This window comes from Corvus moneduloides, chromosome 6, assembly GCF_009650955.1.
Source record: "Corvus moneduloides isolate bCorMon1 chromosome 6, bCorMon1.pri, whole genome shotgun sequence".
Lineage (NCBI taxonomy): Eukaryota > Metazoa > Chordata > Aves > Passeriformes > Corvidae > Corvus > Corvus moneduloides.
In genome coordinates this window covers 59022369-59037381 of record NC_045481.1, presented here as the reverse complement: position 1 = coordinate 59037381, position 15013 = coordinate 59022369, and the positions used below count along the sequence as shown (strand labels likewise).

The 15013-nt window shown below is 38.0% G+C and overlaps 1 protein-coding gene across 1 annotated transcript in view; it reads right to left on the bottom strand.

Annotated features, from left to right (window-relative positions):
* Window positions 1-4323, bottom strand: part of LUZP2 (leucine zipper protein 2) — a 215994-nt gene extending 211671 nt beyond the window's left edge. The window contains exon 1 of the mRNA XM_032113534.1: window positions 3977-4323. Coding sequence (XP_031969425.1) covers window positions 3977-4038 — 62 coding nt within the window. The 5' untranslated portion in view covers window positions 4039-4323. The remainder of the gene's footprint in view (window positions 1-3976) is intronic.
* Between the last annotated feature and the right edge of the window lie 10690 nt (window positions 4324-15013).

The window sequence follows — 15013 nt, the reverse complement described above, 5'->3', positions numbered from 1 at the left end:
GACATACACCAAATCAACACCTGTATATTCATTAAGCAACTTGAAATGAACACACTACTTTTATCCTCGTACAAATGACAGAAGATGCATTCTTCTGAAGCCATTGTATTACAGATTGCTTTGTTACATCAGTGTAGTAAGACTGACAATAAACTGTACTTTTAGGAAAAAAATTACCACCAGCTACTTCTCTACAATTGAAAAAAGTTCTTTTACAGCCCTGTTCTTTGTACATACATTTAATGAGTTCCTGTAGTAGAAATATTACTATTGTTATTGAAGTGCATCTTGTTGGGTTTATGGTCCTGTTCTCTGCTATGAAGCATTCTACTTCAATCAAATTATTCAGTGTCTTGTATGCTTGCCATATTTCACGAGTGGACAGAAAGGCATGCACTGTCACAAAAAAAAAAAAAAAAGGAAAGCTCTGTTTCACACCAAGCTTCTTCTACAAAACAATTCTGGTGTACAGCATTTCAATAGTAATGCTCAAATAATATTCAGAAAACTGTCCTTTTGGCTAAAAGTAGGGAGGTCTCACTAGACAAGATAATCTGGACCACAGATCTACTACTGACCCCAATGACTGCCTTCATGTAAGATTCCCTTTTACAAGCAGCATTCCAGTCAGACTGTTCAGGTGATTGGGGCCACAAAAGCATGCAAAGTGGCCACAGAACAAGACCCTGAGCTTATTGTACACTGTGTCTACTCCCTGAACTCTCAGGGCAGTGAGACTCATTTCTGATGTCATATGAAAATCCTGTATTTTCTTCAGCATCATATGAAAAAAATCAACATATAAAAACTATCACATTAAATCTGCCAAAATCGAAATGTCAAAGGAAACAAAAATGGACAGGAAAACACAAATTTCATAATTTTTACCAAGCTAAATTCACCTTCAAAAATGTTGCACCTTGCATTTTGAGAGACTGATTTTAGAGCAGAAATTTTTACTTATGCCGTCAAAAGATACATATTTAACTGGATAGACAAATTCAATTCAATCTTACGACCTCTTTGGCACTACAACCAACCCGAAATATGATTAAGACTTATCATTGTGTCTCAAAGCCATACCGAAATCCAGTTTAGATAATGCAGAAAAGATCGTTCTTCTCAAAACCATGAACTTTCTGTAATTTTATAAGCATTTGATGCATGCGTATGACTTTAGACCAAGTTTAGAAGTTACATACAATTATGAAATAAAGGTGATAGCTGTGTATTTTCCTCTTTTTAACAATGTTATTTAATAAGAAAAGATGACGTGTTGCCTTAACATAGCTTAACTCATCAATTCATATTTCTTTGCAATTAGGCTTGAAGACATGCTGAGATCTTTCAAAACTATGACCATGACATGATGCAAAAAAGATGGCATCACCTCATAACAAGGAACAAAAAATCCATGAGTAGTCCACCTCTGCAACAAGCACTGTGTTCACTGATTTCAGCACCAATGTATGAAACAGAGTACGAACTTTTACAAAAATAAATCCTCATGATGAAAAACTCTGTCCTGCAAAGTTAATATTTTGCCTTAGCTAAGCAATTTCACACAGCACGATATTGGACCCTGCTTTTTTGCAAGCAAAACTAGTCCTGCAAACCTACTCTGTTAGGTCCAACCAATGAATTAGCCATATGTTTACAACAAATATTAACTGCCACAGCCAGAACTGCCTTCTGCTGAAGGAGATTAAAGCATAATCTCTTTCCAGTGGATGACATGTTGATAGCATTGCATTTTTTAAACTTCCAGTATGTGCCGTTGAAAAATTACTCTATCTTCTACACAGCCAGTTAAAAATCAAGTGAGTGCTGAAGAGAGTAGCCCAGGACTTTTATAAATCTCCAACTCTACAACAGAGTTCCAGTCTCCTTTTTTAACAGGATAGCCAATCTGGTACCAAAACTCACTTTGCAACACATACTGTACTTGGGTGGAATTTTAACTGGAATTTCTCTCACATTGATCATTTTCATCCCTTAATTACATAAGAACATAAATCATCATCACACTGGCCACAATATAGTAGTACTCTTATGAAAATATACACACTCCTCAGAATTATAATTTTCATAATTAGCATCCACATGCCTATTTCAACTTCTTGATATTCTTTCTGACTATTTTTTGAAAGGTGAAGAAGGATTTGAATTTTTTTTTTTTTTTAATAATTATCAGGAATTAGCTATGTTTCATTTCTCACACCATTTGCTCAAGAAGATAAGGACTCACTTTTAGGGCTCTACACTAGATACCTTGACTTCCATGAATGTTCAAGCAGTCTTTAAGCTTTCTGTATTTCTTTTCAGTACAGGTTAATCTGCACAAGCTCATGCAAGATACAAACCTGCATCTGCAAAAGCTGGTTTGGTGCTTCCTCTCCATTTTAACTCTTCTTCCAAGGATGCATCACTCTTTATTGAGCATAAAATTGTTAATCCAAATTAATTAACATGACTGCTAGTGAAAGTTTCCTTAGACCTTTTATTAAATCAGAAGAATTGAACCACAATATATTCCTCCAAGTGCTGTATTCCAAAGCACATCAGCATGGTTCATATGGACCAGCACTGTGGAACCCCTAACCAGAAATGTTACCAAAAAAAGTACCCCTCTTGTGCCAATAAAAACCCATTCTAAAGTAAGGAAGTTACTGGATAATTGAAGCAATTTCCTGATTTCCCCCTCATTCAGACATTTTCCCATTCAGAGATTTTCAGTTATTATTTGCCTGTGTATGTAGCTCGTACTGTCCCTTACTTTGACTATGTACCAGGCACACATTTTTTTCTTTTCTTTTTACATCTCAGTGAACAATTAAGCCTTAAAACATGCAGTGCTTCTGCAAAAAGCTGCTTTGATGCCCATTTTACAAGAAGAGACCAAGCATAAAGGAAAAAAATCACACTTCCCTGAAAATGTACATTCATATATCCTCCAAGAACATGCTTTATAGACTCATTACTATTTATTACTCAATCTGTGTTACTATTCTAACACAGCGGAGAAATACCACAGTCAAAATGTGGGGGCTTGATTTACTGATAAGGAACTGGAAGTTGAGCAGTCTAAACAGAGAGCAGTGTCATAATAGATCTGCTGTGTACCCAACATTAATTTCTCATCTGTGTACATCAAGACAAGGGGATATGGTGTCTCAGCTTCATCTTTTCTTTGCTGAACATATTATACCGACAGCATAGACATTATACTATCTCTGAGCAAGTAACCAGAACACATTATCTTATCAGAACACTGCATAGTCAGAACCGGTTTTATTTTTAAGCTGCAATAGATTGTGTTCATATTTTCTTACTTTCACAGAAAGGAATTCTTCTAGATTGCAGCAACTTTTTACAGGTTTACTGGCATTGACATAACACTACAACATATTAACAGTAAAAAAAAAAGTAAGCCTCGGATCTATATTCAGATATAGAATCTTAACTGAGACGAGATTGTTCAAGTGTTTCTAATTTTTTTTTGCACTCTACAAGGGAAAACGTTAGCTATTCTCAGTTACAGCTGTTTGCCTTTCTTTACAATGAAATAGGGTCTATCTGGTTTTACTGCTCTCTATATATAAAACTTATATTTGTCACTGTCTTGTTACATCCCACAAGCTGTGGGCCGAATTATACAGGAGCATCTCTTTCCCAGCATAAAAACAAAAACAAACAAACAAACAAAAAAAAAACCCAAAACCACCACCACCAAAAAACCACACACAACCCCCCCCAAACAAACAAATAAACCCTACCTTAAAAAAACACCAAGAGAACATTCAATATTGAGACGATCAGGAGCAGGAATGAGACACATAAGAATCAGAGACAATCGTTGCTCTAAACTTAATACCCCAGGAAAACCTGAAATCTGTATTATTTCTCTTCAAAGCACTGAATTTGAAAAACGAAACAAAGCAAGAGCACTCTAAGGAAAACAGCTGTCGGTACTCACCTAGTGCCAAAGACCAGGGCAGAAAAGAGAGGCAGCACGTAATAAGCAGCGATGAATTTCATACTGGCCCTCCTCCGTTTGTTCCGTTCCTCACACTGGTCTTCACACCGACTCTGTCCCCGTCTCCTCCAACGGCGCCTCGCCTCGCCAAGGGAGCTTCCCGCCCGCTGCGGAAGTGTCTACCTCAGCGTAGACAGACAGACGGTGTGAGGAAGGGAACGCCGAGTCGGATTTGAGCTCCGGGAATGATATCACGAGGCAGAGCGAGCTGGTGCCGTGCGCCCAGAGCCCGCCCGCCGGCTGCTCCAGCGCGCCCCGCCAGCTGGGCCAGGACGCGCCCCTTAGGGGCGGCCGAGGAGGGATTACGATGTGATGCCCGGCGCCTCATTCCAAGGTGACAGCCGGGCATGGCCGAGAAACCGTTCCTGGAAGAAAAAAAGTTAAGAGAAAGCTGCAGTAAAAACATCACCAGTATTTTGCAGTTAGTGTCTTTATGTGATGTGGATATAAACAAGACAGGAGGCAGGAGCTGTTCCAAGTAGGTGTCAAGCCCCAGAGCAGCCTGTCCCTACACGTAGCCAGGTGTCATTTCTGCAAAGCAAGAAATGAACACACAAGCTACTATTTCAATTAGGTGTTCATTCACCCCATATCAAAGTAGGAGCAGAAATAGCTTCCAGATTAGGATTTAGAACGTCATTTCTATAAGCCCTTCATCACCTAAAACTAGGACAAGATCTTCAAAGAAATAAATACCCTTTTCCTGTTTCCTGTGTTTGTATTCTCCCGATCTTAATTGTAAATTACATAAATCAGCATTGCTTAAAGATGTTTGCAGTGTGTAGATAATTGCCTTCCTTAACACAAGTTCATCTGATGGCAAATCATATGAAAGTATAACATGTAAGCAGAAGTAATCTTTCTCCACAATACCCCAAAACCCCAGTCAAACAAACTTGTCTGCAAGTGAATGAATTATGGTCATTACAAGAAAGAAATTTCGTCACCTATGTGCTTCTCTGCTCTTATGAAAGGCATCCAGAAACTACATTATACATCACAAGCATAAAATAAAAATTGCCATAGTTTTAACTGGTTAGTCATTGCATTCCGCTGTTTATTGAGGAGTAATTTTGTATTTCATCAAAGAAAACAGAAATTCACTGTTTGAAATGAATGGAAGGCTTTTTAAAATGAGTATTGTCCCTTAATAAGATATTCACATGGCATACAAATAGAATTAATAAATTACAACCTTCAATAGCAAACTGAGAGTGAAAGGAGGTAGAAGAAAAAAAAGAAAAGGTGATATGCACAGCCAAAAAGGAACAAAATAATTTATTTCTGACTTCCTGTGTCCCAGCTCTAGTATCCTTTTCAGCACACCTGGCAGCACATTCTATTCAATCACATTCATTTAAAACTGTATTTATTGTTATTTTGATGCTACGTACCAGCTTGAATGAGCAGTCATGTTACCATGGATACTTATGATAGCATAGTAAAAAGGTCATAAGAAGAACAGTTAGCTTGTCATTTTCTCTTCTAGAAAAAGCCAACCTTTCTAGTCTACCAGGCACTCCATAGTCATGTATCAGCAGCTAATATTTCTTTCATCTTCCTTTTATGTGCATTCATACAGGGTGGAACAGAGTGGAAGGTAATGGTGCATCAAGGCAGTAAAAAATGCTGAGTGATCTTAAGTAACTTTGTGAAATTTTGCAACTTGAGGAATTATTTTTTAATTCTATTACTGCTCTGCCTCTTTTTCTGGGGAGTGGGGGGTGGAATAGAGAGGCTGCTTCTTGGTTTCATCTCAAGGGGTTTTACCAGGCTTGCGTGGGAGAACATCTCCACAAGTGGTTGAGTGACTTCAGTACAGGTAATCTTCAGCTATGACAGAGCTACATCACCCAGACATAATGTTGTCATTCTTTGTATACTTTCTCCATCCTGTTCAGAATTGATTGAATAATCAGGAAGCTTTCATGCTTACCAGCCCTGATCCTTTGGGCCTGCTCTGATGTGAATGTCCTATAAAGACTGTCACAGCTCAGTTTGAGGCTGCAAACACCTCAAGAACTCAGCATACAGGATGTGTAACAAGCTTTCCCAACTCAGGTCAGCCCATGGGAACCCTCAACCGACTTGAGCACAGCATACAGACAGCCAGGCTAAGCAAAGACTGCAGCAAGTGCACCCCTAAATACAGGTACAATTGCATTACTGTGAAGACAAATGCTTAGCAGCAAATGCATCTAGGACAAAAGGAAAACCTGCTTTTTAAAAGACAAATTTCTGTAATTAAGGGCTGGGCACTTAATCTTCAATGCTGTTTTTGTCAGACTTGATTGTACTCCAGCTGCTTGCCTAAAGACACAAAAAAGCATCCTTTTCCACCCTTCTATTGAGATAAATGACCTTCCTGTTGACAAGTTGGAGGGGTTTTTGGGTTTTGGTAGGTTGGTCAGTTGTTTATTTTAGAGGAGTAATGTGCATCTTAACAGTAATATATCTATACTAAAAAATGAGAGAGAATCGCTTGCAGATTTTTCTTAGACATAAACTGTAGTCAATTTATTAAGTGCTGTGTACATTTAGACCTCAAATATTAATGTATAACAACTTCAAAGATGTTATAGAAATATTCCATATAAATACATAAGACATGCAGAACTCCGTAGAAATATCATATTTTTACTCTTGTAATTAAAGGCTTTCCATTTTTTGGTTCATATTAATTGACAATCTTACTAAATAAATAATTACTCCTAGCTTAGCAAGCAAAAGTTGATTTTATATGCCATTTAAAAAAACCATGCATAGGAAATACGGAAGTATTACTGCAAAATTTCAAGGCATTTCAAACACTCATTACACAGGTTCTCGCAAGTTTAGCTAAGAGTGTAGGAATATTATTGCCTACCTTAGAGAGGAAAATGAACCAACTGTCTCCCTTTACAAAATACAACACAAGCTTATGCTTGCCAGAGCAGAAATGTCACTGAAACTGCAGGAAAAAAAAACCAACCAAACTCTCCAACAACATTTTTTAGTGTTAGATCTTTAAGGCATTACTTTATTCTGGCCAGGATGATGTTTTTGTGCAGAAAATTATGCTATGAAAAGCTAGTATGCATAAAGGAGACAAAGGAGTCCTGCAACTGTATTCGAATAAAGGGGGAGAGTTCATTGGGGCACACACCCGTGGGGTTTTCTCTCTCGAGGTTTTAGAGGATGCAGCCTCCTTTTGTCCTAAACTCCCGGCTACGTGTTGCCCTCTTCCCTTCCCCATTGGCTGAGGTACTAGGAAGGTACAGCCTTCCCTAACCACCCTCCACATATTCCCCCCTTAAACATGCCATTTTCCCCCAAAGTTCAGACAGTCAGGCTTGTGCAGACCCATTTGTTTGTTTCAGGAGTCAAACTGTCTGGGTTCTGTAATAAACCTGCGGCTTGAAGTTGGTAGAGACATTAACACCCATTTCAAAGGCGCTAACACCCATACCCTCACCCATGGAATTGTTTGTAAAGACATTAGCCCACATTTTTCCTATCATTCTGGCCAGGATGTGCAACAGAAATAATTTCATCCACACATTGCCTGGGTTGTGCAAAGAAAATCATTCCATCACATGTGGTTTTTTACTAGATTTTTCACATACTTATTCAGACAAAACCCAGAGAAATTCATTAGTTCAATGTTCATTGGTCCCAAGTTACACAATGCTTAGTATTTGGTTTCCTATTGGTCATTGATCCTTTAGCTTTCAATGCTAATTAGGTTCTCATTCTTCATTCTCTTATTGATCTTTTCCCAGACCAGGTGTCTCCAACACATAGGGAGGATGTTTGGGCATTGATGTTTGTTAATGGTCGCTTATTTCTTGTGTACCCTCTGGCAGCTCCCAGTCCAATGAGATGTTAAGCTCATCAGGCCTTGCCCAGGGAACAGTCTCTTGAAAAGAAACTTCCATTCCCTTCCCCCCGGACAAAGATAAACAGAACCCCTGACTAAAGTTAGTTAAAAAATTTTAGAAGTTGTATCATTTTGGTAGAGAAGATTTGTGCTAATGTCTTTACAAACAATTTGATGGGTGAAGGTGTGGGCTAGGAAAAGAAAAAGACCTAGTTTTACAATAGCATCGAATAACCACAAAATCCTCACATTTACTCCAGCATTTCTCACCTACCAAAAATAGTAAAATAAAAATGTTATGGTAGTCCTAATGTGCTATTCAGCTTACAAGAGTTTCTTAGAGAGTAAGGCTGAAGTGTCCATGTTACTTTAGCCTCAAAACCAAACAATGTCATTTTTTTATTCGTTTTGAATTTCCAAGTTTACAGCTAAATTGTCATCAATATTGATTTCGCTTTTGTGACTCTCCAAAGGGTAAGTCCATTATTAAGGTGTAAGTGGGTTCAGTTCATAAACTGGGCAGAAACACCAATTAAGTGTAGTGGTTTGGTTCAAAATATCCATTACTTACTTATTTTCCTTCTGTGAGATAAGAATTAGAAGAAAAGCAAACCAGGCACAAAAAAAAGAATATAAAGAAGTTTATTAACAGACCTAAAAGAAAAAAAAGTCAGACTAAACCTTCAGAACACTTCTCCTCCCCCCACCTTTCTCCCTTTTCCCACTGAAAACATAAAAAGACAACCCTTGAGATTTTCAGTCAATTTACCACCTCTATAATAATCTCTTTTTTCAATTCACTTAGGGAGAGGAGTCTCTCTTGCTCATGCTATGGAGACATCTCCACAAGAAGTTCTCTCATGGCTTCAATGTCACAGCAAGACAGCCGCCCGGGTTGGTTCTCTGCTCACATGTGAAAGTCCCTTCCCTCAACTTAGAGCTTTCTCCACAACCGCTTTTGAGGGTCCAATCTTGAGCTAATGGGGTACCATTTTAAGGTTGAGCTGTTCAGAAACAACGGTTCTCTTCACCTGCCTCTGGGAGCATCTTCAGCTCCAGGAACAGAGGCTCTCCTCCTCCCCTGGGAGCAAGAGTTTCATCACTTTCATCTCTCTCTGTTCAAGCTTCTCTTCAAATCACAGCTACTTCAACATTTGCATGTTTCAGCACAGGTACTTCTGCTCACAATTGCAATTTAAACGTTCCATCCCCCCCATGCTTTCATGAAATTAAAACGGGTACTCTGATGTATCATAGTCCATCACCATAGCTTTACAACAGAATTTCAGCTTCTAGATTTGAAGCATCTTCTCTTTCTCCTCCCTCAGGGTTTCAGCTCTTCCTTCTTCACTGACTTTGGTGTCTTTATGGTGTTTTCTTCACGTGCCTTCACCTTTCCCTTTCCTCTGAGGAGAGGATTGATGTCTGCAGGCTTCATCTGTTCTGGAGGAATCTTACAGCGCTAAAAGAGTTAATCTCACCCGAGCCTCGCAGCTGGAATTCGCCTCTTGCTGTTGGTCACATGATCTTTGCTGGACAGCGGCCTCAGATGAATTTTCGGCCGCACTGGAGGGGGGTGGGGGGGGGGCTGGCCGAGCTGCGCTGCGGGCCCGCCTGCAGGAGCAGGACTGCGGGGGCTGGCCCACACAGAGCAGGGCTGTGGATGGAACAGGGCCTCACGGCTCCAGGATGGCTGCCTCTGGGCAGGGCCCCCAGTTACCTGTCCGAAAGCCAGAAGCAAGAGAGCTTTCCTGGCATTTGTTCGTTCTTAAATGTGGATCACAGAGGCGTGTCAAGCTTCTTAAGTGGCTTTAAAAAGTTGCCAATATTCAAACTAGCCAGTTGATTGGTTCTATTGTGTCTAGAGGAAGCTGTAAGCACTTCTTTGCAAAAAATCACTTCTGTGGCTGGAGCCCTCTTTAACTATGCTAAACCATGACATAAGGTCATGCAAATCAAAGTATGCAGCAATAGATTATTATTTACTATCACCCAGTAAAGGGATAGGAATTGATGAAAGGGCTTATTTACCATTTCTGAAGTATAAAAGAATTATCAGCATGTATTTATGCTGTACAGAGACTTTATTGGCTAGTGGTTTTCACCCATAACAGAACAGGTGTGATGGAAAGATTAACTCCCTCAGTACATTATTTCAGCATTTCTACTGAGATTTGTTATTAATCTAGGGCAAACCATGACATTTCAAATCTTTACCCTGGCTACCCTGTGAAATCTAATGAGTAACATATTAGTTTATGAAGAATTTTTAATATAATCCTTCAGCTTTTCATTAGCTAGTAAAGGCTAGCACATAAAAGTGCTGATTTTTTCAAAATCAATATTTAACCATGGAGAGTTCCATAAATGTTATGAGTAACTTTAAAAATCAACATGTATGTACAAAGTGCAAATTTATACTTAGTGTTCTTTAGTTTACTCATTCCCTTACACATCACAACTTACATTCCACATTAAGTAGTTAAATCCTTTCCAACCAACTTTCCTATATTTTCTTTGACCTTTACACTTTGGTACTAAGTTACCTTTAATAGTCAATGTTCCAGCACTTTCTAACTGTAGTTTCTTAATTTTGGCTTGATTCTGTCATAGCTCTTAACATAAAGAAGAGGCTTTGGGGGTCACAAACCAGGTTTATAATTATCTGCTTTTCTCTACCACTCCCAGCTGTCTTGAAAGTGAGTGTCACACAGAAATTTTAATTGTACAATCTGGTATAGCACTGTAAGTGACAAGGTGAAGCCTAAAAAGTTAAGTTCTGTTTTGTTGTTTGCTGTCCTCTGTGGAAACTGTGTTCCTTTACCAAAGTCTTACAAATACCTGCGTTTTGACATTTGAACTCTTCAAAGCCATCATGGATTTCTCGCTGTTTGCACCCTTCCACACAAGAAACTACTGAGCTTTCTTCAGAATCATTAATAATTCTGAACAGAAAAGTCTTCATCTTTTTAAAGTTACAGATTATCTTCAGTACACAGTAATACTGTGTTATTATTTCTCCTCAACCTTGGGCAAACCTTCCAAACCATAATTTCAGTAGGCTTCGCTGAGCCTGATTGCTGAAATGCTCTGAGGCAAGTAAATATTAGGTATCTTAGATGGCCTTTATATATAACAGGAGGCAGAACTAGTGTACTCACTCAGTTTTTTCCATTTTACCTATTTAAATGTACTCACAGTAAGGATAATTATAATGTCTTAAAAACAAAACAGCCCAACTCTGCTATTATGCTACTCTACTTCAGAAAAGTACTTAAGTCCAGTACAATAAAAAATGGCCTTTTGTGCATTAAACTCATTCTTTTTCTTATAAATGTAAAAATGCAATAAACTAAGCTCCACTGGATAGCTCTTTGATCTCCCAAGTGGTTTGACTATTTGTAACTTTGAAGCCTATCTACAGTGACAAGTGATCTAGCCCTTTTTCAAAGGCAATCATACATAGAACACACAGATGAACATTGCTTAAAACACCCATGTTTGTAATTTAGTTTGATATCCCTGCATACTTTCATCCAGATTGAAGGTCCTTTGTGAGATCACCTATCTGCTTTGCTCAAGTTTCTACAAATTGACTTTTATTTTAAACCTTGCTTTCCTTCACGTTAGGAACAGTACCTTGTTGGACTTCAGGTACTCACACTACATTTCATTCTGCAGCTCTTGCTAGAAGCAGACAGGGCTGAGCAACATCCAAAATCTAACACATCTTTAGATACTGCTTACCATGTTCTTCACTTGGGAAAACAAGTATCTACTGAACTAACCAATCCCAAACAAATTATCAGTGGGATTACGTCATGTACCAGACTCATAAATAATATTCACACTTTCTCTTATAATTAGTGTGTCAGCTCTTGCAAAGATCAGAAGCTACGTAAGGTGGCTGTGGGAAGCAGGCAAGGGCATGAAAGAAGACCTGAAGGAAGGAGTAAACTTTGAAGTAAGGGCTTAAAAAAACCAAAAAAGACTAATCAACCTATGGAGCAGCCCAGTGGTCTCCATATGTAACCATTGTTAAATTACGCATTAAAAACTAGGCATTTTTGCCTTAATTTATTAAGCTCTTTATAGAAATCCAGATTGCAGAAGTTAGCATAATTTGATTTTGAACAAGGCGATACTACTTATATTTTCCATACAGCCTCACAGCATATCTTCCAAATCCAACTGACATGATAATGATGGTAGAAGATAATTCTGTGTATGTGATTTATGGAGTTTTTTTCCTGTTCTTTGGTCATTCTCTATTTTGGACATTTATTCTCCTCAGCCATGTACCAGCTCTATGTCTTGCTGTTCACAAAGCAGCTCATGGTGATGAATAACACTGCTGCATTACTTTCGTGGAAGAGGCATAGCTCTGTACTAGTCATCTACACAGAAATTTCATAGTAAATATCATCTAAGCAAGCAATAGATATTTTAGTGTAACTAGACTATCAGAATAGCATGCAGATTTTGTTCCCCCCCACGCAGTCCAATTTAGTTCTTTTAATCTGTACTGAGACAAATATATCTCCATCAAATATCAGTGTAATTGCCTGTTAATTCTCTTTTCCTCCTCTTACATTCATTTTGTCCATGTGTATACTGTTCCACTGCTCATCCCTTTCCCATCACAAGAATAATTTCTTGAAAGATGTTTGCAAAGAACACATTTTCTTGATTATCTTAGAACATCTGCAGAAAGTTTTTTTTTAATAAAGTAACCATTAGTGAGACTCCCATACACGTATTTTGCAAGCTTGAAACCATAGTAGAGCATAATCCATCATTATAGAGCTTAAAAACATGGATGTCACTGTAGCACATATTTAGCAATGTTTGGCCTCAAATACACACTAGTCCTGGGGGCAATTCCCTTCACTTCAGAGCTTTGCCTTTCATACTTATTCTCAAAGGCAGTAGGTAGAAGATAATAGTTCATAATACAGAAACATAAAAACATCATTTAGGCACGACTGGTATAGAATAATCTTTGGACAGCTGCTTGTTTGGATTATTTCAGAAGAACATTCAGGAAGCACCAGGCAGGTTAATTTCGGTTAACAGTTAATTTCCTTTCCCAGATAGAAATCTGGCTCTGTCTTATGTGCTTCTTATGGGGGTGATAATTCTTCATATTGGAACTTAAGGATCTGGTTCCTTGAGTCACATAAAAGAGAGCCCCCAAAAGGTGACATAACTTAAATTTCCTAGCCTATTATACAAAATTTCACCCTTGTATCCCAGCATGAATTTCTTTCCTACAACAAAACATCCCTAGCTTTCCAATACTGAACGCCCCCTCTCCACCCCCCCTATTAATTCAAAACACAGCTTTGGAATTTAAGGTCATTCTTCTTTGTGGAAGCATACATCGGGATTTCATGGTGACTGGTAGCAGTGCTGGATATTTCGCTTAGCGAGATAACAAATTCCAGTAGTGTTAAGTCATGTCTGGATTCATGAGCCAAAGCTAGTCATAGGAAGAAGAGGAGGATGACTTTGTCCCTGATATTTCTGTAACCTTGATTCTTAGTCCACCTTAAGTCATCAAGAGATAGGGAAAGGTATTTTCTTGTTTATTCTAGCAATTCTTAAACCAAATAAAATATCATTTTCCCATTGTTAGATACAGGGAATGCACAGCATATGAATTAGAAGGCTGATACAACTTATGCTTACAGAGGAAGATAGCCAGGGTTTTTTAACTGGGCAGGCTTCTTTTATTAACTCAGTTTTATTATTAGTTCACATGTGTCATCTACAAGATGATATAGAGAATTTAATTGTTAATTAATTTGGGCATTTGGGTATAACAGATTCATATGTTTACAGGGTAGTTTGATCCTTGTCACACAACACAAACATAAGCATTAAATATTTTATTAGATGTAATGTGTTTTTCAAGCACACACTGGCAAAAAGCAGAGAATATTATTTAAGGTATTCAAAGTACAACCATCACCATTTGATGGGTCTTACATATATCTGTTACCATTATGCTGCAAAGAGGAGTGCTAAGGATTTTTTCCCATGGTTTTACCTGAAAGCAGGATAGGGGAAAAAACCCAGTCAAAATTACTGGCTCAGCTTATGGTCAGTCTACTCATTTTTTTAGGATGCCTTAAAGTGGACTGCTGTCAGTAACTGCTGTTAAAGGACACATTCACGGTAACTTTCATGTAGTAGCTTAGAACAACAGCAAATTGCCTGACAAGGGAGAAAATTCTTCATAGTAATATTTCAGTAGCTTTATTCACAAATAAAAATAGTTTGTAAAGTTTTCCTAAATAAGATTTTCAGAAAAGTCTTCTTTTTAAAGGTATGTCTAATGGGAAGATCTCAAGTGAGATTATTTTTGGGCACAATGGTAACCAATGAATCTTGTATTTTTTAGCCAGGAAGTTACTAAAAAGGAACTGAAGGAAGAAGGCAGCCCTAAGAATTTAAGCTTACTGAAATCTATGGAGAATTTGTGCTCAAAACCCAAAGGGAACTTGTGAGAGCAGAAAATCTCTATAGAAAATGGATCTCTAGTTTTCAAATATTTGGCCTTACTCTCAAAAATAATTTCTACTACCTACTGATCTGGTCAAGCACTGAGAACATCAGAATAAGTTCATCAATACTACTCCACCAATTTACTTCATCCTTGATTTGGATTTTCTTATGGGGTTGACAGGCCCTGTAGGTGCACTGCATTGGGTTTCTCTGATACCCCATGGAGAAAAACTACTGTGAGAAAGAGTTATAATAAATGTAAATATTACCATTGACTTAGTCTGTACTACTCACACAGCTAAAAAAAAAAAAAAGAACCCAACATCCATTCTATAGAGGAAGTAACTAAAACATCAGTTAAGCAAAGAACCTCTGAAACTTAGTTTTCTGATATACTTTTCCCTTAAAATGCTTATATGGAAATTGAGTATATTACAAACACGTATGTGGAAAGCTATTGCAAAGTTCCTAGCTTATTAGGGACTTACCTATTTCATATCGCATTTCTTTTTTAAAGTGAATGTGGATTCTGACAGCCAGTGTATTTTCTTAATGGCTACATTAATTTCTTCTTTAATTATTTTCTTAATGGCTCCATGGGTTTGTTG